The sequence below is a fragment of the Lissotriton helveticus genome, chromosome 3_1, assembly GCF_964261635.1.
Source record: "Lissotriton helveticus chromosome 3_1, aLisHel1.1, whole genome shotgun sequence".
Taxonomy (NCBI): Eukaryota; Metazoa; Chordata; class Amphibia; order Caudata; family Salamandridae; genus Lissotriton; species Lissotriton helveticus.
In genome coordinates, this window is record NC_136061.1 from 1,070,582,651 (window position 1) to 1,070,603,921 (window position 21,271).

Consider the following 21,271-nt stretch of genomic DNA (forward strand, 5'->3'; position numbering starts at 1 on the left):
TTTGATGGGTTTTAAAAGCCACTATTTCCATTAGGAATTAAAATAACATTTACAAATTGAAACCTTGGTTTATGCAAGGAACGCTGAGAAAATCAGAACCGTCTTTAAACTATTGATGCTGTCAGTGCAGCTCTGTTATGCGAGAAATTACTAATACGGAAGCATCTGCTATTTAAGCAGTAAATATAAACGAAAAAGTACTAGAGCAGCAAATGTCATCCTTTGTTCATTCGGCGCACACACTTGCAGTGATTCCAGAAAGTACACGCATAGACCATAAAAGGAGAAACTGAGCTATAAGCCTTCAGTCTTTTTTTTATATTTTTTTAACAAAATGCTACAAATAAAATTACATGATTTTATACAATATTCATATTTTTCTCTGAAAATTCTAACCATGTATTTCAAAAGATTGAGCACTTTGTAACATAACTATTCCAGTTTGGCCTTTGACCAAACAGTATCACTTAAATTATGTAAATGCGAACAGAAGTTGTTTAATAGTACCAAACTATTGCTTAAAATGAACACATTATGTCATTTTTTGATTTTTTTTTTACTTTAGCAGTGACATATGGCTTCTCAAACTAAAATGCTTCAGACCAGTGGAAGAAGCTTGTATAGCAGCACGGGTGACATCATCATGCAGTTGTGATGACTTTCAAGCTATGTATATTGGTGCAGTTTTACCCTTCTAAGTTTGCAAACTCTAATCACTATGTCACATATATAACACAATAAAGACTTTGCCCTTATCCTTGATTATTATTTGCTCAAACATTCACCGTGTGGTGAAATACATATTTACATAAGAGAAGTGATTTCATTGACACAAATGAAGTCAACCCTGCTGAAAGGCGAAGATAGCCGAAGAATACTGCGAGATCAAGCCGGACAGTATTTGTGAAGGTTATTTTGTTGATATTTGGTCACATAAGAATCCTAGGACAGAGTCACTCGGCGTGTTTTATACAGAAGAGCACTTTGACAAAAAAACATTGCATCTGTGCCTCTAGAATTTAAGATTGTAGTTTGCGCTGACTGAGTGTACATACACTATTTCTAGCTGTGAAAAAGAAACAGGAGCTATTGCAGGCACATTAAGTGAAAAGATCCGCTTGGGCATGGCATAATAACCTACATTTTTGACGTCATCTATCCGAAAGCACCACAGCACATGAAAGACACGTGTTGCTTTTAGTGACTTTATGGCCCTCGTTTAGTAAAATTGGCGCACGTGGGGCAGCCGCGGCCCGTGCAGGTAAGAGCTGTGGGGCGGGGGAATTCGACAGACGACGACGACGCGGGAAAATCAAATTAATAATGAATTTTCCCTCGTCATCGTCTGTCGAAATCCCCCCACCCGGTCTCACCGCTCCACTCTTCTTACCTGCACGTGCCGCGGCAGCACTTTTACAACTCAATGCAATTTATCACTGTACATATAGGGCTTTTAAAATGGTGTAAATCTATGGTATCTTTTGAGTTGCATTGTGTTACATAGGAAGCGCCTATGCAAAACTAGGTCTGGGTGACATTTACATTACACATGTGTAATCTCGCTTAATTTCAGATTACACTTGTTACGTGAATTTCCTGAAACTGCACTATTATGCCATGTTACATAATTAAGCAACATTCAAGGCTGAAATTTTAATGAGAGTAATTCAGAACAAAGCAAGAGCCTGCTGTTTGCTGTACTTGTGTTTTTTTGTTTGTTTAGCACAACATTCAGACTTATTGCTCCTAAAATATAGCGCCAGATGTTGGTTTTGTACTTCAAATAATTATGTGTGATTTTACATAATTTACCCAAAAAATTCACGTAACTATGCACATGTAAAGTACGCCAATTTCATACACCCTTACACAAAACTTTAGTTCATGAAGGCATTTGCTTTCTATCCACCAAAGCTGTCACCATGAATTCACCATGGCATTTAGCAGATTACTTTAGCGCATACCCAACAGAAAAGTAAATTCTTGGTCCCCATACATTTAAAGCATTAAGTAGTCGTTTTTACCAACATAAAATCCAGTTACAAAAATAGTTACATCTAATTAAAAAAAGCGTCTAAATTGAATGTTTCTTCAGACACGGATTTTTTGCCTTTTTAAAAGCATCAAAACATATAATAACGCAAGCAGTGGATATACTAATCACACTCAACAGCTTAATGCACAGACAGGTATAGATGTGTGTCATATCTGTTCTCTCCACAGGCTCAGTAGTTGTTTTGACTCTAGGCTCTTGAGCCATGTGAGCTGGGAGGGGCAACAGTAATCTCCAGCCAAGGTGGTTTTCCAGTTTTGCAGATAAGGTCCCTTGACCAATGACCTCTGTCTATTTATAGGCACTGACCATAACTATGTAATGAGAGAAGTCATTCTAACATACGAAGGTTTCTTTCAAAGGCTGTAAACAATGTGCCACTCAAAATAAAACGTTTTGTGGTTGCAACTCATTTTTTTCTTTCCCTGGCATCTTTGCTTTTGTCTTCTCGTTCCGCTTTATCTTTTTCACATTTCTCTTTCTCTGACTTGGCTATGCTGTCATACGAAGGTGGGGAAATGGTACTGGTGGAAATATCTGATTTGTCTGAGGTTGAATTTTCATTATATTTATCAAAACCAGTCCGTTCTTTGACGACTATTAAGTTTGTGCGTCTCCTCTCTTTTTGATATGCACATAAGGCTTCTTTTCTCACTTTTCGTTGATGGTAACGCCTGTAACACCGCTGAATGGAAATGGCGGAGAGCTCCTCTTGCTTCCGTCGTAAAGTGGTAGTGATTGGTTCATAGGGGACTTTTGATGGATTTGACGCCATAAAACGTTCTTCCATTGGTAGGCGAAGAGCATCCATTTCATCGCCTTCACCCAAAACCCTCTTGGTAAAAGCAAATAAGATGTCAAGGCAGTGAATTCTATCACCGCTTACCATGGGCAAGTCCATCGCTACGAGCTGGGCTTTGTTGGGTTTGGCAATGCGAAGAGGAGGATCCAGAGCATCTGCAAAATCAGACAGTTTACTGAATTCTATGAACTGAGTTGCACCCGCATCAAACTTCTCCCAGACCTCATAGAACCTTTCAAAGTCATCTTCGCCCAGTGGCTCAGCGCTTTCTTCGGTGGCAACACTGAAATTCTCCAAAATAACAGCAATGTACATGTTTACCACTATCAGAAAGGAAATGATGATGTAACTGACGAAAAAGAAAATCCCAACTGATGGATGCCCACAATCTCCTCGGGCCGTGCTGCTTCCTGGGTGGAGTATGTTTGGGTCGCAGTCTGGTGGCCCACTGTTCATAATCGGTGAGAGCAAGCCATCCCAGCCAGCTGAAGTAGTGATCTCAAACAAACAGAGCATACTATTGCCGAAAGTTTCAAAGTTGAACATGTCATCGATTCCACCTTCTCGTTTGACATAGGCAAAGTTGGACATTCCAAATATGGCATAGATGAACATCACAAGGAAAAGCAAAAGGCCAATGTTAAACAAAGCAGGAAGGGACATCATCAAGGCGAATAATAGTGTTCGAATTCCCTTTGCACCCTTGATTAGCCGCAATATTCGGCCAATTCTTGCTAGTCGGATAACTCTGAATAAGGTTGGGGACACAAAGTATTTTTCAATCATTTCAGCTAGAAACATACCTGCAAGATAAAGAAAGATCATTTCATTAACACAAACAACGTATTTACTGCTACTTTAAAAACAAACAGCAATTATTAATACTGACTGTTAAAACATATACTTTGCTGATGAGCAGTTAATGGGTAATTAACATAAACTTAAATTAATGTACAACATATTTCGTTAAAATGTTAACACTAGAGAACTTTGATATCTATACATCAAGCATTACAATGAGGGCTTTTGAGGATAGTAATACACCTTACTTAAGGTGTTAAATGGAATGCTCCTGAATGTTTGGTGCGTAGGGCCATCTAGAAAAAATCCCAATACTGCAGGTTGTATTATTTTTCTGGGTCATTAGTACTACTTTCCCCTTCAAGCACCATTTACACATCCTTTGATCTCAGTCAATAACATTTCCTCTTCCCTTTTACTGAGATCTCAAACATTAGAACAAGTGAAGCAAAAGTGCCCTCAAGCCCCCATTCATCGTACACTCATCCCACACTTTCTACCCATTCTGCGTCATTCTACATCATCTTAGACATCTCCTGCCGAGTCAATTTCCATTATCAGGACTCCTTATACTTCATGTGTAGCATCCTACCTCATCTTCAATCCATCTTTCAATGCAGGCAGTGGCCCTGCCCATACTAATAAAACCCAATGCTGGCCTTTCACTCACAACTTTCATTTGGTCTTTCTACTTCCATTCTTCTAGAATGCTTAGTTTAATCTTTTTTTCTTCTTCCTCAATACTCATATTCCGCTTGACCATTTTTGATTTGGATTCAGTGCATTGTACTGTGTTGAAAACACCTTCTCTAATGCATCGTAACCTTGATTCATAACCTCTACTCACCCAAACCAAGTCTCTGCATCATTCAATAATCTCATTTACCACACTTTGCTGTCCACTCTTACAAATCTTGAGATCAAAGTATTTGATCTAAACTCGTCCCTCTTATCAGTCCTTCCCAGTCTCAGGTGCAACTCACTCCACCTTGGTTTAACTATCAGTGGGTGTCCCTCAATTTTCAGTGCCAGGCTCCCTCAACTTCTCACTTTATACTTCATATCGTAGCAATATCATTACATCTTCTGGCTTCTCCTAACATCTCCAAGTAGATGATTCTAAAATCTTTCTCAAATTTCCTACTTTCAATCTTATATTCAAGGAACAAATCTCCCGATGCTTTACAGCCACCCAGCGCAGGATGGCAGTGCACTATCTTATGGTAGACTCTTCCATATCAAAATAAACTTTTTTCTGGTCTCCTCGGCACTAGCTTCACTCCCATACTCTATTTACTTCTTCTGGACAGCTTTACTCTAACATCCACGGCAACATACCTTGGGTACATTTCAAAGAGCATGAGAACATTCATAATGAACACAACTAGAAAAGACAGCTTTCAAAAACTCAATATACAGTAAATTAATAGGTTCAAATATTCCCTGCCACACAGCCGAGACCGAACTTTTCTCACTAGCTGTTAGGAAACTTGATTATTGTAAGTTATGAGGAGTAGGTCTCCCCCCCGTTATTGTCTTAGAGGACTAGATTACATTCTATAATTCAATACAATAACTTTCTTTAATTTCCCTAGACATACTCCTTACCAAACCAAATTGTTGTTGACAAAAAAAAATTGTATAGGAAGGAAGAATGAAGGTGTACAAGGAAAACTGTGCACTCCCTCCTCTTTAAATTATTAACACGAAGAGTGCTCAGTAATATTAAATAAAGGAGTCTCGTACAATGTCAGATAGTGAGATGATATTTTGATTTTAAAGGATAAAATCCACCACCCACCTAGATGTAGTATGCTTCATCTTCAAGCCTCTCTCCATATTAGTACAGATACCCTATTAAAACCATCCTTCAACCAGCATGGAGTCAGGTCCTGCAGGCAGGCGGTAATGTTGTGTTTTAATCCAACCTTAGTACAGCTAATTGTCACCTTACAACATTTTTTGATCTTACTGCACAGAGACTGAAAAATCTATCTATCTATCTATGGGCACCACTTTAGTCATCTCCGCTACGCCACATCAACACTCTTTAGAACATTATCATGATCTTACTAACACAGGCAATTTGAGGCTGTTATTCATTGCCCAGAAACACTTTGAGTGGCTAAAGCACCACTTAAAAAATAAAAAAGAAAGAAAGAAAAATCCAAAGAGCAAAAACTTGGGAAGGAACTTGGTGGGTTGACAGCCTAATAAGATAATCCTTACTAAACTGACTTTTAATTTGATTAAGCACCAACTGTGTTGAGGAAATTAACATTTATGAGATAATTTTTATATTGTTTTACGTACAATACAAAGTGGATCATTTTAATATTGTTTAATTCCTTGTATTAGAGCAATGCATTCTGATTTTAATGTCTATTTAATGTATGCATCCTTTTAATTAATCAAGCATAGTACATCTACCTACTTACTTAGTAGAGATACTCTGACAATGTGGGTAATGCTCCTGGGGGGGCAGGGGAGCTCTTGAGATGGCTATATCAGCCACTATGTGGTAGTGGGGAGATGGATCTTGTGGTGTGGGGATAAACTAAAAATAGAGGGTAAAACTGCTAAAACTACCTATTGACAGACACATTTTATTGGGGTTTCCAGGGGGGAGAGTTAACATGTAGGAGGATGGTTCTATTCTTACGGTGAGGCCAACATGTTTCTGCCCATCTAGGGGTTTGCTTCAGGACCTACCCTCTCTTAAAACAACACTCCATTTGGTGGAATAAATTAAATAAATAAGTCTTCTGTTACAAAGCCTAAGCATACGTCAATGAAGCAGTGTTTTTCATCTTGTATATACCTAGTAGAGACAATGTACATCAATCTAAGAGACAGACAATTAGAAAATGCTTCTACCTTAACTATTGTTTACGGTGAACACAAATAAGTGCCACTGCGTACACATTTGTGCAAAATGTCTGTGTGAACAAGCAACATGCAAAGGATATCTTTTAAAAAATAATATTGGAGTTATCATCTGTGCTACTCTTACTCTGATCTGATACATGGTGCTAATCCAATCCAGAACAACCTCAAGGTATGGACATGTTATATCAATGATATAACTGGGAAGGTTTTGAAAATAGATCGAAATCCTTTATCACTCGGATTAACAAATGTAGCCTCCATCTGAAATTTACTGATCTCCACACACGATGGCAAGCTGAAGTCTGTAGTATACCTGCAGACAGGAACTTCTCACTTCATTTTCGTAGTTTCCATCTTCGTTCTCTCTCTGGAAATATTCTTCTTGGACAGTTCCTTTCTATCAGAAGGAAGTTTCTGATTTATGCTCCAACGAAATTCATGCATATGTCTTGACCAACCAACTATTAAGAAGGGCTTAAGATTCTATGGGCCAGATGTATCAAAGGGTTTTGCCCATTCTGTGTCTATGGGGAAAAGTGTTGATACATATGGCCCTATGCCTCTTACAATAGAGGGCAAAGCTAGGATTGAGCAAGAACAACAACAAAAACAGATCACCCTTAATTGAGAGAAATATGAAACAACACTTTGCTAACAGAATTAAACATATGATCAACCGTAACTGGCATATTCATATTACATGCAGTATGGCACTTGCAAGACCATTGTTCGGATTTAAAAGAAGCTGTAATTTACTAGGCCTACTTGTACATACGAGACCTAGACCCAGGACACCAATAAGTCATAGTATACAGACCCTATTATGGGACTTAACCGAGGGTACAGGACACCATCCCTGTGGCATCTCATCATGTGCCATTTTACTGAGATAAGTAGTACTCTGGACCTTGGTCTTTAGACACCCTGGATACTACACGAGCATGATACAAAAAACAATCAACCTAACATGAGAAAAATGTGAAACACCACTTGTGCTAGCAATTACAGGCATCTTGTCCAACAGAAATAAAGCGTTCTCAGAACACACACATAGGTTTCCTAAAACTCGCAATACCTCAGCATTTTCACTATCAACATGCCCTGTTCCACACATTTCAAACTGCCCTTTTTATGGCGTCTGGGTCAATATACCATTCCTACAGATGGAAAGCACGACAAGGAAGACATCATGTATGTTTAGGCCTTATATCATACTTTTTATTCATTTTTAAAACGTTTTATAATCATGTCAGCCCGTGCAAGGCACACACCGCCTGATTAAAATATTTTTGTTTCATCTTTCTTTATTGATGATTTGGTAGATAAATGGGGAGGAGCAGCCGCGGTCGATAGTGGGAGTCCCTGCAGGGCTGTGACGTGGGGAGCGGGAGGGGCAGGGTGAGGGGTAGTAATGTATGGATTACGGAGCTTTAAAGGTAAGTAAACATATAAATAAATAAAACAAATTTCGTTGCGCGCACTGCATCGCATTTGGGGATGCAGTGCATGCAACGAAATTCGTTTTGTTTAGTTATATGTTTAATTACCTGTAAAGCTCCTTAATCCATGCATTACTAGCCCCCCACCCTGCCCCTCCCCTCCCCACGTCACCTCCCTGCAGGTACTCCCAGTACCGACCGCGGCTGGGGAGGAGTCATTAAGGAGTGGGGGACAAGGCATGCAGTAGCCCGCCAGGGCTAGTATTCACGTGGGCGCAGTAGGGGTATCACTGGGACTCATCTACACAGCTACGGTACCTCCTGGGACGGTCAGTGCCAAGCAGGGTAGCTCAGATAGGGATAGGGCAGGAGGAAAGGAGAGAGGGAAGGGACATGGGAACCCTTTGGCCCAGGGAGGAGAAGGGGGGAGATAGGCAGAAGAGAGAGAAGAGAGGAGGCACAGGGCAAGTAGAGGAAGAAGAGAGGAGAGTAAGCATGGGCGTAAAATCCGTTCCGCTCGCGGATTTCGCGGATTTTCGGTAAATTCGCAATCCGCAAACTCTCGCGAACTTGCCGAAAATTCGTAAAATCCGTGCGAAGCGGATTTTTTGCTTGGTCGCACTTGCCAACTAGAATACTATACAATTTCGCGGGAGTAAATACTTGCAAACACGTAGATGCGGCGGGCAGCGACAATCTCGCAATTGCGAGATTGCAAAATTTGCAATTTCGCACAAGAAATCCACCAGCAGGCAGCATAAACCTTGAAAATTATGATTTTTATCAGAATAACTCTTCAGGTTGACATTTGCCTGCACTTTTTCTTTGCAAGGAGTCCAATTTGGGGGGTGGGGGTGGGAGGAAGGAAGTGCCCCACAGTCTCCAACTTCCTGTTCCTGTCCACCAGGCTCCTCCCAGTGCTTTCTTCATGTGCTGGTCACTTTGATTTGGATCTTGACCTGGAAGGATTACTTTTGTGGATGCTGCTGGATATTTGGATTTTTGCAAAACTGAAAGCACTCAGCAGGTGCAAAAGTTCAATCTTATCATTAGTAACCATTCCCTGTAGTGCTTCCCGAGGGGCCCCTTCAGAGTTCATTTGCCTACTTGCAACTATTCTATGACCCTGCTCTGACCCTCACAGCAGGCTCAGAGAATAGCTACAAGTATACAACAAAGGTCCTGTTAAAAAAATTACACTGCAACAGAAAGCAATTACAGACAAAACTGAAAGCACTCAGCAGGTGCAAAAGTTCAATCTTATCATTAGTAACCATTCCCTGTAGTGCTTCCTGAGGGGCCCCTTCAGAGTTCAGCAAATTACAGATAAGGAAGCAGTTGCCAGCCAGACTGGAAGTTTAAATTCAGTGACACATTAATCAACCCCAAATTAATTCATGTCAGTTGAAGCAGGGCAGGTGTGCTTGCTTTTTTTCACCCCCATAATCTACAGTGATAAACCAACCAGAGGGTGGCAGTGATGTACCAGAGGGTGGCATGGGTGTACCAGAGGGTGGCAGTGGTGAAACAGAGGGTGCTGTGAACCTGTGATGATGAACCAGATGTAGAAACTACATAGTCGCGGCCGTTGCGAGCCGACAAGTAAGTTCGCAATTGCGAACTGGTACAGAACCCTCGCGAACTGGCAGAAATCCTTGCAAACACAAAAAAAATTAAAAATCCGCAAATTCGCGAGAGTTCGCGGATTTTGAGGATTGCGAATCCGTAAATACGCAATTTCGCGGATTGCCAATTCGTAAAATCCGCCCATGCTTAGAGGAGAGTAAGAGGAGGGGAGTGGGGAAAGTGAGTAGGAGTGTGAGAGTGTCGGCTCATGAGGCCTGTGTGATTTCACAAGGTCAAGGGGAGCCGTCGGAGCCCAGCCTGACCACAGTGGTTCAACAGTATTTAACGTCCATTGAACCATAGGAAGGGCGTCCAGGTGAGGAGGAAGGCCTCTGCCTTGTCCTGTAGATTGTAGATGATCCACTCATAAGATGCTGTCTGATACATTGCCGAAAGCCACTCTTCATGGGAGGGGGAGATTGGCAAGCACCAATGACGAAGGATGCAGTTCTTTGCCATCGCAAGCGTCATGTGGAAAAGGTGGTCCTCAAATCGTGAGATGTCCGGGGAATCTGTGAGGCCGTGCAGTAAGATCTGATTCAGTTCTTAACATCATAAAGCATGCAGTCTCGTTCTTGATGACCTTCACTTTATTTACATATTTTGTTGCCTTACAAATTTCCCTATATATTTCTGCCATTTCAGAGGAGCTTCGCTCAAGATTTCTCTGAACCATAGTATTCAGCTGACATATTCTGTGGTATTGAGTACCTACCAATACGCCTGACATTACTATAGATGACACAATGTATTGGTATTATTGTCTTTTCCATTGTCTCAAAATAGGTTTACAGCCTGTCATCATATTTGAAGGGCCATTTGGGTGCTGGTTAAGAAAACACTTAATAACATTTGCCATGAATCAAGTGTTTATTCGTTAGGCAGTATCATTTACTAAATTGTTTAAGCTATTTTCTACACATGAATCCTGATATGTACAGTTAATTACATTTTCAGCTTGGACCCATTCTTTCTGACATGCAAGAGGGGATGGACCGCTGTAAGTTACGCCAAGGTAAGAGCAAGTCAATTAATCACAATCAATCAGGAGTTTGTAGAGTGTGGCTACTCACCAGTGAGGGTTTCAAGGCGCTGGGGGTGACGGGGATTCTGATCTGTCTGGGAGTGGAGGATCAGTCGAAGAGCCAGGTCTTGAGATCCTTCCTGAATTGAGTCAACAACGGGGATTGCCTGAGGTGGAGGGGCATGGTGTTCCAGGTCTTGACTGTGAGGTAAGAGAAGGATCTTCCACAGGTTCTGGTCGTGTGAATCCGTGGGATGGTGGCCAGGGCAAATTGGGCGGAGCGAAGTTGTCTGGCGGGTACGTGGAATCAGAGACGGTGGTTCAGATATGCTGATCCTGCATCGTGGAGAGCTTTGTAGGCATGTGTGAGAAGCTTGAAGGTGATTCTCCTGTTGACTGGGAGCCAGTGGAGTTGTCAGAGGTGTTGTGTTATGTGGCTGTGGCAGGGTATGTCGAGGACCAGTCAGACTACAGCATTTTGTACGTTCTTAAGTTTTCTAAGCTGTTTATGGATGACGCAGGCATAGAGTGCATTGCTGTAGTTGACTCTACTGGTGATGAGTGCATGGATGACCGTCTTTCTGGATTCTGCGGGGATCCATCTGAAAGTCTTTTGAAGCAGGCAGAGCGTGTGGAAGCAGGTTGAGGAAATTCCATTGATCTGGCAGTACATTGTGAGCCAGGAGTCTAGCATGATGCCGAGGTTAAGTGCGTGGTCCATGGGGGTGGGGATCAGATGATAATAAGTCCATTCCTATTTGTAAGGGGTATCCCTTGCATGTTGTATGTTCATAAAGACACTTTACATGAATGCATGTGTAATATTACTTATTGATTTCACCTTAAACAATACTAAATTAGAAATCATTGGTTGTCTCTAGATTTTATGTACATTGTTTCTACTAGGCCATTAATAATGGAAATCTTTGTCCCACAGATGGTACATAGCCTTAGTATCGGCACCTTATTTATTTCACCAAATTGAGAGTTGCTTTCTCCCCACCTCAGGAAACTACACTGTCTTCAGATACACAAACAGGCTCAATTGAAACTCCTCACACACACACACACATTCAAGGTACCTCACAACTCAGGCCCCATCTGATTGGACAGTTGCATCTCCTTCCACCAATCCCCCAGACACTTCCCCTCCACAGGATTTCTACTCGCACACATCCCATGGATATATAAAACCAGAGCAGGAGGATGGGTGTTTTCTTACATCGCTCCTAAAGAGTGGAGTTACCTTCCACTCCACACCAGAGGCTTCTTCTCTCTTCTTCAATTCTGCAAGAAGCTGAAGACCTGGCTTTTCAATTATACAACCTACCATAGGCAGGACTATGCACACTCATCTGCTAGGAGCCAGAATACTGATGACTGTGATAGTGGTTTTTAAAATGGACATAATAGAGGATTGGTTCTCAAGAGAGGTCCTACAACCTTTTTTAGGGCAGTTAGATGTGTCGAAAGATGTTGATTTCACCATGAAGGTAGAAAAATCCCTCTTCATTTTGACTCCACTCACTGGAGACCACAATAAAATGTGTTTCTCTGCGAGTAGGTAGTTTTAACAGTTTTCCCCTCTCCATATTACATTTAGCTACACAACTACATAGTGGCTGATATCTCCACCTGAAAACGTCCTCATTCCCACAAAGATTGTAGCCCACTTTAATAGAGTATCTCTCCCAAAGTGAAGTGGGGCCCGAAGATGAAGCATGCCACCTCTGGGTGGGTGAGGGCTTTCACCCTTTACATTAAAATGTCATCACAATATCTGCCATCACATGAGACTCCATCGTTTAATGTTCCCCGGGCTCCAGCGTTCGTGTTGACAAAAAACGATAACATCGACTAACCTGGTTTTCAGAGCCATGAATGAATACTCCACAAACAGCCAACAAAAACAACCTAGCTACAATCAAGGCCCTAGTTCATGGACTGGAAAGGTTACTTTAGGTTCTTGAAGGATAATACCATCTGTTAGAAACTGAGTTTCTGATTGGCAGTGGTATGCACCCTGTCCCAGCAGGAACCACATTCCTAGTCAGTGTAAGTTAGATACTTACCCTAGAATCACCTGTGCTCACCCTCTGGTATCTTGGCATAGAAAAGTCAGGCTTAATTTAAACGGCAATGTGTAAAGTATCTGTGCAGTACTTCAAACAGTAAAACTGTGCAAAATACCACAGAAAGTAAAATAGAGTTTTATTTATTGAAAAAAATAAGACCAAAATGACAAAAATCCAATATGTATAACTAAAGTTATGATAAAAAAAATAAAAACTGAAATTTAGAGCTTAAAAGCATAAAACTGGGACTATCTGGTCATGCTATATCGGGTCAAATCCAAACGTTAAGGCTGACCGCAATGGAGCATGGGTTGGATACAGGGACCAGCCTTGGCCCGATGAAACAGTACTTTGGTTCGCGGTTGCGTAGACATCGAGGATGAGTTGCGAGGAGTATAAGAAGCGATGCGTGGATACTTAGGATGTCTGCATCGAGGTCGCCGGGGAGCAGCAAGTCGACAAACTGGACTTCACAGGTTTGGTGCCTGCGGTGTACAGGAGAGTGATACCTTCACTTCAAGGGAGCTTCTGGGTGATTTCTTGAAGGCTGGAGGGGTCTGTGGTTCCTGGAGGCCTCACAGGGACAGGAAGAGATAGCACACCAATATTGTCAAGTCTTCCATGCAGCAGGCAGGGTTTGGCGCCAATTTCTACTGCTGGAGGGCATCAGTCTTCTGGCAGCAGCTCTTCTTCGTCTTTTTCCTCTCTTGTCTGTCGAAACTGCTGTTCAGGTCTCGGGGTGCCACCTCTATACAAAATAGAGGGGGCTTACAGGGGAGACAGGAGGTAGCCAATGGGCTACTTAGGGTGTTCACACCCTCTAGTGATCACTTCCAGTGGGAAAGGGCACCACCCTAACCCTGATAGGTTGTTTTCCCACCATCCAAGATGGTGGAATTTCCAGAGAGGTGTTTACATCACCTGCCCCACCCTAGGGGGCGTGTAGGCTAAGAGGGGACCCTCCTCCTAATCTAACTAGTTTTCCTGCCTTTCCACCCACCAAAAGTGGAGCCGGAAAGGGGGCTTGGCCTCCCCACTATCTGGAGGCTCGTGGATTGGATTTCAAAGGTGCAACGCCTTTGAAGCTCCCCGCCCAGAAAGGCCATTCTTGTCCTGGAGGAGGTGTGCCAAGAGTAGGCTTTGTCTCTGCCCTCTGAGAGTGCTGGCTCTCATGCCATGGGTCAGAAACGTGTCTGGGATGGCAGACTGGCACAAACAAGCCTGAGACAACACCAGTGGTTTTCAGGGCACCCTGTAAAGAGTCTCCTGTGTGCATTTAATAATAAATCCCAAGCTGGCATCAGTGAGGATTATTAAGACAAGAAGTTTGGTACCAAACATCTTAGGGTACAGTGAAGCCATCATGGAGGTAGGAGACTCGTAATGACAAGTATCCAGTCCATGTACTCCTTATGGCTCCCCTGTGCACATATATTAGCCAAGAATGGCTCAGATATTGCAGGGTCCTATCTGCGCGTACAGATATGTCCACACATGGGAAGTAGTGCACCCTCCCTTAAGGCTGTAAGGACTGAAGTAGGGGTGACTTCCCTATATCTCATGCAGTGTATGAGAGCATACCTCCCAGGCTTTGTGCCATGTCGACTCTTTGGATTCCTCTGCACCAAGACAAGCAGCCTGCGATGGAAGTGTACATAGTCTTGGTGAGGGGTTCCTAGGTTGGCAAAATGTGTGCTGCAGCCGTAGGAGACACTCTTCAGTCCCAATGCCCTAGGTACCTGGGGTACCATTTACTAGGGACTTATAGGGGTAACTGAATTGGTTCCAATGGAGGTAAACTTTTAAGGAAAGAGCACTGGTACTGGGAGCCTGGTTGGAAGGGATCCAGTACACCTCAGTCAAAGTTGCATGAAAAAACAGGAAAAAAGTGTGGGGGGCGGGTACTGCGACAGACACCCAGTTTCTCACAATATCTTTTCACATCCCATTAAATCCCACATATTGTGAACAAGTAATAGAAATGGGTTTGATGGAAAGGATTAACCAGAACAGTATCAACATTTTAAAATTTCTGTCAAATCACATACAACCATGTTATGCATCTGCACAATTGAACGCTGAAAGAAAGGTAACTATTTAACATGATGTGTCCAATGCAAGTCATGGGACAAGAGTGCTTTAAATTATATCCTTTCCTTTACTCTTCTAGGTATAGAAGATAAAACACAAGTAAACTATGTTTCTCTCTCCCTTATGGAATACATAGTCTCTCTTCCCATGTCACTTAGTAAGCATTGCCACAAAAAAGCCCTTGGGAGAGTTACCATGACCAAGTTTTTCCACCTAATCTTGTTTTCCACTATGCTATTAAGGACTTTACCATGGGTACTACTTCACAGTATTCCATTTCAACCACTGTTTTCATATTACAAATTCATCCACGTGTTTGCTGGGGGAAGGTGTTCAGTGTTTGTGCCGAATTTTGAAGTTATTACACTACTCAAAACAAGGCCCACTTTCTTATAGATGTATGAAGTGTCTTGTAATGCATTTTAAAGTGTCCCAATTAAATATTCCTCAAAAGCAACAGGAGATGGAAACAGACTCCCCATGAATGCATTGACTTTTTAATTCTTAAGGAACACAGAAGATTTTATTAGCAAATGTCTGAGAGAGGTATTCAACCATTACATTCTTTTGATCATCTGGGCCTGTGTTGCAGAAGTGCACCTGTTGTGACAGCTCTATCTCAAGAAGTCATTCCCTTATTTGCATGGGAGTGTGATCCCATGCAAATGTGGTAATCTCTTTACTTCTGCCCCCACACAATATTATGGGCATGGGCGCAGAGGTAAAGAAGCTGTCAGGGGGTGCACTAACAATCCGCTACAAAACCGCCAAGACATCCCCTTACTGGTGGGTGCAGTCACTCATTGTACCCGCCTCGAAGGGGATCTCTCTCCCTTCTTTAAAGCGCAGGTGGGTGCCGCCTGCACAGTGAAACACATAGCGGCTTTGACGCAGCAGTTCCGTATTTCACTTGAATGCGCTGCCTCCAGGGCAGCGCAAGTTTGCGGCTGCCCTGAGGGCAGAGCATTCAACCTAATAAGGTGCACTTTCCCTGTTTGCACACAGCACACCTATTTGAAGGTGCACTGTGGCGCAAACAGGAAAAGTGCGCCCTGCACGTAATAGGACCCTTGTATTCTGCCAAATTGAACCACACAATTAATTGAGACTTAGCCAGAAAACACATTTAGTAATGTCCATTAGAAGGACTGCAATAGGAAAGCAATGATCGATGTGTCAATGCACTGCATAGTTATCTTCATCCTTTGGCTGACATGCTATCAACCGCATTTTAAAATATGACGGACACTTCTAAAACAATTTAAAGTTCTGAGACGAATGTAAGTTTCATCCAAATAGCCAACATTTTCAAAGGAAAATTGATTCTTACCTATGATGGAAAGAATGACGACAACAACATCAAAAACGTTCCAGCCAATTGTAAAGTAATAATAGCGAAGTGCCATCAATTTAAGCAAGAATTCACTAGTGAATAGGATAATGAAGATAAGGTTTATCCAGTACAAGTTGTTCTCCATGTCTTTACTCTGGTCATCTGTTTCGATCATCATGGTTATCATATTAAGGCAGATGAGAATCATAATAGTGATGTCAAAAGCTTGTTTTGTTACCACATCAAAAATGAAGCTTTGGAATGCGTTCTGGAAGATAAACAAAGAAATCAATGACATTTAAAAAAATACACGTGTGCTAATTGACAGGAAATCAGGTAATTTAGCCTAAAAAGAAAACAATATTATTCACAATAGGCTTTTGGAACTTTTTTACAATTGGACGTTCAGATTCATATCTCCAGGAATAGGTGAACAGGCCAACAGCCTAGCTTATGAACATTAGACTTTTGTCTTTCTCCATTCAACTGATGCTCACGGGGTTGCATAATCAGGTAATCACAAGAAAGATGTCAGCAATATTTAAACATTCACATGTATGCTGTGCATGCTGTGTCTTTTCTGTAAGTAGCCAGAGTCTGTATGGAATTCTGCAAATGAAGGATAAAGTTGCATAGTCTCTAGGGATCATGCAGGTCTCCTCTTCTGATAATCTACAAAATAAAATGCCTGTTATAAATATACACCCTTTCTCTGCAAATGTATCACAAACTTCAAATTATAAAAAATAATTCTTCCCAAGGAACAACATGAAGACAGTTGACCACAAAAGCGGACTCTTAAACCAATCAATGCAACCCAATCTAGTCCCCGCCTTGCTGAACCGTGGCGGACGGACTTTCCGTCTGCCACGGACAGATTGGGATTTCCACCGCCATCATAATTCGGCAGTGGGAAGTTCCTGTGTGATGGCGGTCCTTCCGCCATCCTAATGACCCCCTAGACGGGCCCCCGAATCCAGCCTCTGCCTGACTTTTTACGTTGGGATGACCGCAGTGAAAAGACAGTCAGAAAGGGATATCGTAATCCCTACGGCGGTGCCTGCAAAACACCGCCGCAATGCTGGCCTGTGTATTGGTTCTGCAAGCCGGGTGCAAAAGGACCGCCTTGCTGAACCGTGGCGGACGGACTTTCTGTCCGCCACGGACAGATTGGGATTTCCACTGCCATAATAATTCAGCGGTGGGAAGTTCCTGTGTGATGGCGGTCCTTCCGATATCCTAATGACCCCCTAGATATAGGGTCTATGCGATCATCCCAACGTAAAAAGTCAGGCAGAGGCTGGATTCGGGGGCCCGTTGATGGCCCCCTCCATGTTGGGGGGGTTGCGCTGGGGAGGTACCTTTGGTACCCCCCTGCATTTCCATGCACTAAGTGGCAGGCACCGCGTGGTGCCTCCCACGCAGTGCAGCGAAATGCAGTGCATGCCTTTTTAACATTGGGAACGGGGATGCAACCGTCTGCAATGTTAAAAGCCCAGGCATATCGTAATATGTATGGTGGGGCCACCGCATTACTGGCGTGCGGTCCCAACCACCGCAACGATGGCAGGCGTACATCGTAATGATCCCCCTAATTTGGTCTGCATAAAAGAATGCAGATTAAGAAAGAAAAAGATGAAAAGCTTCTCTTTTTCAAACTGAAGAAGTTTCTGAAAACTCTTTAAGATCACAAGAGTCACAGAAAGCAAAAAATGCTACTTCTTTGAAGTTGTCAACATAAATTAGAGCATCACTGCTAACAATCAAGGTAATTTGAATCCCTCTTTTCAGGGAAATCAACAACCAGTAGGGAAGATAGGTCACAGGCTTGATGCAAGCTATGATGGAGCTCTCAGACTGTCTATTCGGAAAGACACACAAAGGTAAACTAGATTTCCCCTAGGGTAGCCTTGGCTCATGTTTGATAATTCTGCACTCTTCAGAGAAATTTGTGTTGGGAGTTGTATGTAGCAAATTATCCACAAAATAAATATAGCAAAGGGGTAAGTAGCTTCCAGATGAAAAATAGGAAATTCCAAAATAAAACCATTAGTGCAGGAGAACCACCATGTATATACAATTCGAAACTGTCCCCAGATGGACCAGTGGAACAAAGACATTCAATAACTGATAATGGCTTAATGTAAACATGAAGTATTATTAAGACACATGGGCAAAAGTAGGCCAACCTGAAAGTGCATGTAGTTGGGTTTGATGAGGAGTCTTGGTTTGGACTTTAAATAATTTGTGGAGCAAAAATAGTTTAAGTAACATATCTTTAATGGAGTATTTGAGATCCAGTACCTTGCAAATGCTGTGTGAGTTATAAAGGGGTTGCCCTGTAAACTCAAGGGCCTGGGGTCTTAGATAAGTACAAAGGAAAAGCGGTCCGAGTTAACTATATTATGTATATACAAGTATTCACTTTATACCAAAAAACACCACATATAATTCAATTCAATAGAGTATAACTGATGCAATATTCTTAATCAAATTGCATTTATTATCCACAAGGAAATATTCATTGAAATCTCAAGGAATTCATCATAGTATAATTAATAGTCAATCATTCAATGTAATTGTATTTTCACTACATTCAAATAGTGCTCTCAGTGAAGTTGGGAAAGAAAGTGAAAAGGTATGTGAGGGACTGGGTAAAGGTAGTGTGACATTGAACCATCACAGTAAAATCAAATACGCCTTTACAATCAAGGTAGTATTAATGTTCCCAGATACATCACACATAGGTAAAAATATATTCATTGCTTCAGATCCTATGGTGTGTCAGGTTGGCGTAGTCTACGTTTCGACCACTTGTGTACTGAAGGGTTATTGTGGCCTCATGTTGGGGTCTTCATCAGGACATAATGGAGAGCCTGTGAAGTAAGGCGGAAGGTATAATCAATGGCCTGCGTGGTGAATTGGTTAATCAATTAGGTAGAAAATGTAGGAGATACCTACATGAGAGTGACGGTCAATCGATGTTACCGTCCTGTGAGGGGCTGTGATGCTCCTAGAAATTCTGAAATATATAGAGAATAAAAAGGATTCCTCAAGGGGGTGTCCTGACTGGGCAGCCAAGAAAACCTATTTGTGGGAGAGACACTTACTGGGGAGTGCGTCCTCATGCCGCAGCATAGGACGTTTGGTCGTGCAGTCATTTCTTGGTGATGATCGCCGGGTTAATCTGGCATCATTCTGGAGAGAAAAACCTTTATGAGGTACTAGGATTCACATTAGGGGCATAACAATTGCAGCCATGTGTGGTTAACAAAAGGTCCAGCGCATGCATTATGTGATTAATAGCCCAACACGCACATTTGATAGCATATTCAAAAGTGGTTTGAAAATGGGTGGGCCGATTGGACAGTAGTCATCAAGGGTTCAAAAAGTAAGAATCATTTGAGAGCGCTAGTGCTCCAGTAGAAAAAACATCTGATCGGCATTATCGTGCCTCAGTGTGTTATCATGAGAACTAGGTCGATATACAAAGCTAGTCCTCGGTGTGATTGGGTATATGCTCACAACTCAATGTTAAACCTTATTGCCCGTTGTTTGTACAAGGCCGACTGTTATTGAAATACCTGTGTGGCTTCTGCCTTAATCTGTCCATGCAGCACGAGTCCTCGATCAGTCTGAGGCTCCTCGCGGTGCTGCAGCTCAGTGCTGGGTGACTAGGGGCTCGGCACCCGTCAGCCAATCAGAGGCTGACTTGCACGAACATCCCGTTGTCGTGCCTGAATCATCAGGGGAGTGTGTCTAAAGGTGCCGTATATCCTCAATGGGATGTAATGGTCTGTATTTGGTAGAGGATGTCGTTGTTGACACGATCCTAAGGGTGGTCTGGTAGAGGGCAAAGACAAATAGTTTGCCGCACATATCACTCGTCGGGAATGTGATTAAAATGATTGAATAACTGTTATATAAAACTATGCATGGTGAATAGAAACAATTCTTGTACATTTTGCATCAGTGTTATAAGGGTCTGTACAGTCTCAGTGTCTTGTATTAGCCAAATACAAATTCTCGATTGACTTGGCAATTGTTATATCGAATTCTTTTGCATACAGACGATCCTCATATTATGGTATTCAGGTGTCTGGTTGCACATTATGTCGAGAACGTAATCTAGAATTAAAACAATTCATGTGTGTTATACTTCAATATTACATGGGTATCTACAATATCAGTGTTTTATTAAAAACAAAATTCATTGTACCTTCTCAGATTCTAAATTAGCTTATTAATCGGAATGTTGAATCACATTGCATGCAGACGTCCCTCATAGGGTGGTATTTACGATCTGGTTGTGCATTTTGTTCAATGAGCGAATGACATTGGTACATACATACTAAATTGGTACTTAACAATTGACTTAGATTTATATGAGCTGCACGTGCTACTGATATGTACAGCCCAATAGGTTGTTGGGTGAACCCTATTTTCTTACACAGTAAATGTTCTGTCTAAATGGGCAGTAAAATGACACCCCCTAGTTGTTCATAATATAGTTTTTGGTCCCTAGGTCTGTGTGTGGAGAGATCATTCGGGTTCCAAGCCTGCCATCTGGGCAAAGTTGGCATCTAATTCATTCAGACCCCTAGAGATGGTCTTGAATTTGTGCATCCATTTACATTCCCTGATATTGAGAATTGAGTTCAAATTTCCACCCCTTGGCCCCAAGGTGATTTTTTTCTAAGATGACCCATCTGATAGATTCTGGAGTGTGCTTTTTGTTCACAAAGTGTTCCACCAGTGGGGCTCCTGCTGTTTGGCAGCGGACTCTGCTGCAATGTTGAAAAATTCGTTTTTTTACTTTCTGTTTGGTTCGACCAATGTACATCAGTTCACACGGGCACAGAATGGCATATATTACTCCGCTGGTATTGCAATTCGTGAACGACTTCAGGTTGATGGTCTGATTGTTGTGTGTGATTTCTTTGGTTTCCCAACAGGTTGGGCAAGCTTTGAACGTAGTGCAACGAAAGTGACCTACTATCTCCGGTAGGTTCCAAAGTCCTTAGATGGTCGGTGCCTGTGGTGTGTCCAATAAGGATCGGACGACATAGTCCCTGATACTTTTGGCTTTTTTGAAGGCATGCATCGGAGGCTCAGGAGTATCTATGGTGTCTGCAACC

General features: G+C 42.1%; 1 protein-coding gene across 1 annotated transcript in view; it reads right to left on the bottom strand.

The window, feature by feature from the left end:
- Positions 1-303: 303 nt before the first annotated feature.
- The window catches only part of LOC144823277 (sodium channel protein type 2 subunit alpha-like), a 942,252-nt gene continuing 921,284 nt past the window's right edge, over positions 304-21,271 (bottom strand). The window contains exons 26-27 of the mRNA XM_078681632.1: positions 16,131-16,401; positions 304-3,658 (exon numbers count right to left, since the gene is read on the bottom strand). Coding sequence (XP_078537758.1) covers positions 2,463-3,658; positions 16,131-16,401 — 1,467 coding nt within the window. The 3' untranslated portion in view covers positions 304-2,462. The remainder of the gene's footprint in view (positions 3,659-16,130; positions 16,402-21,271) is intronic.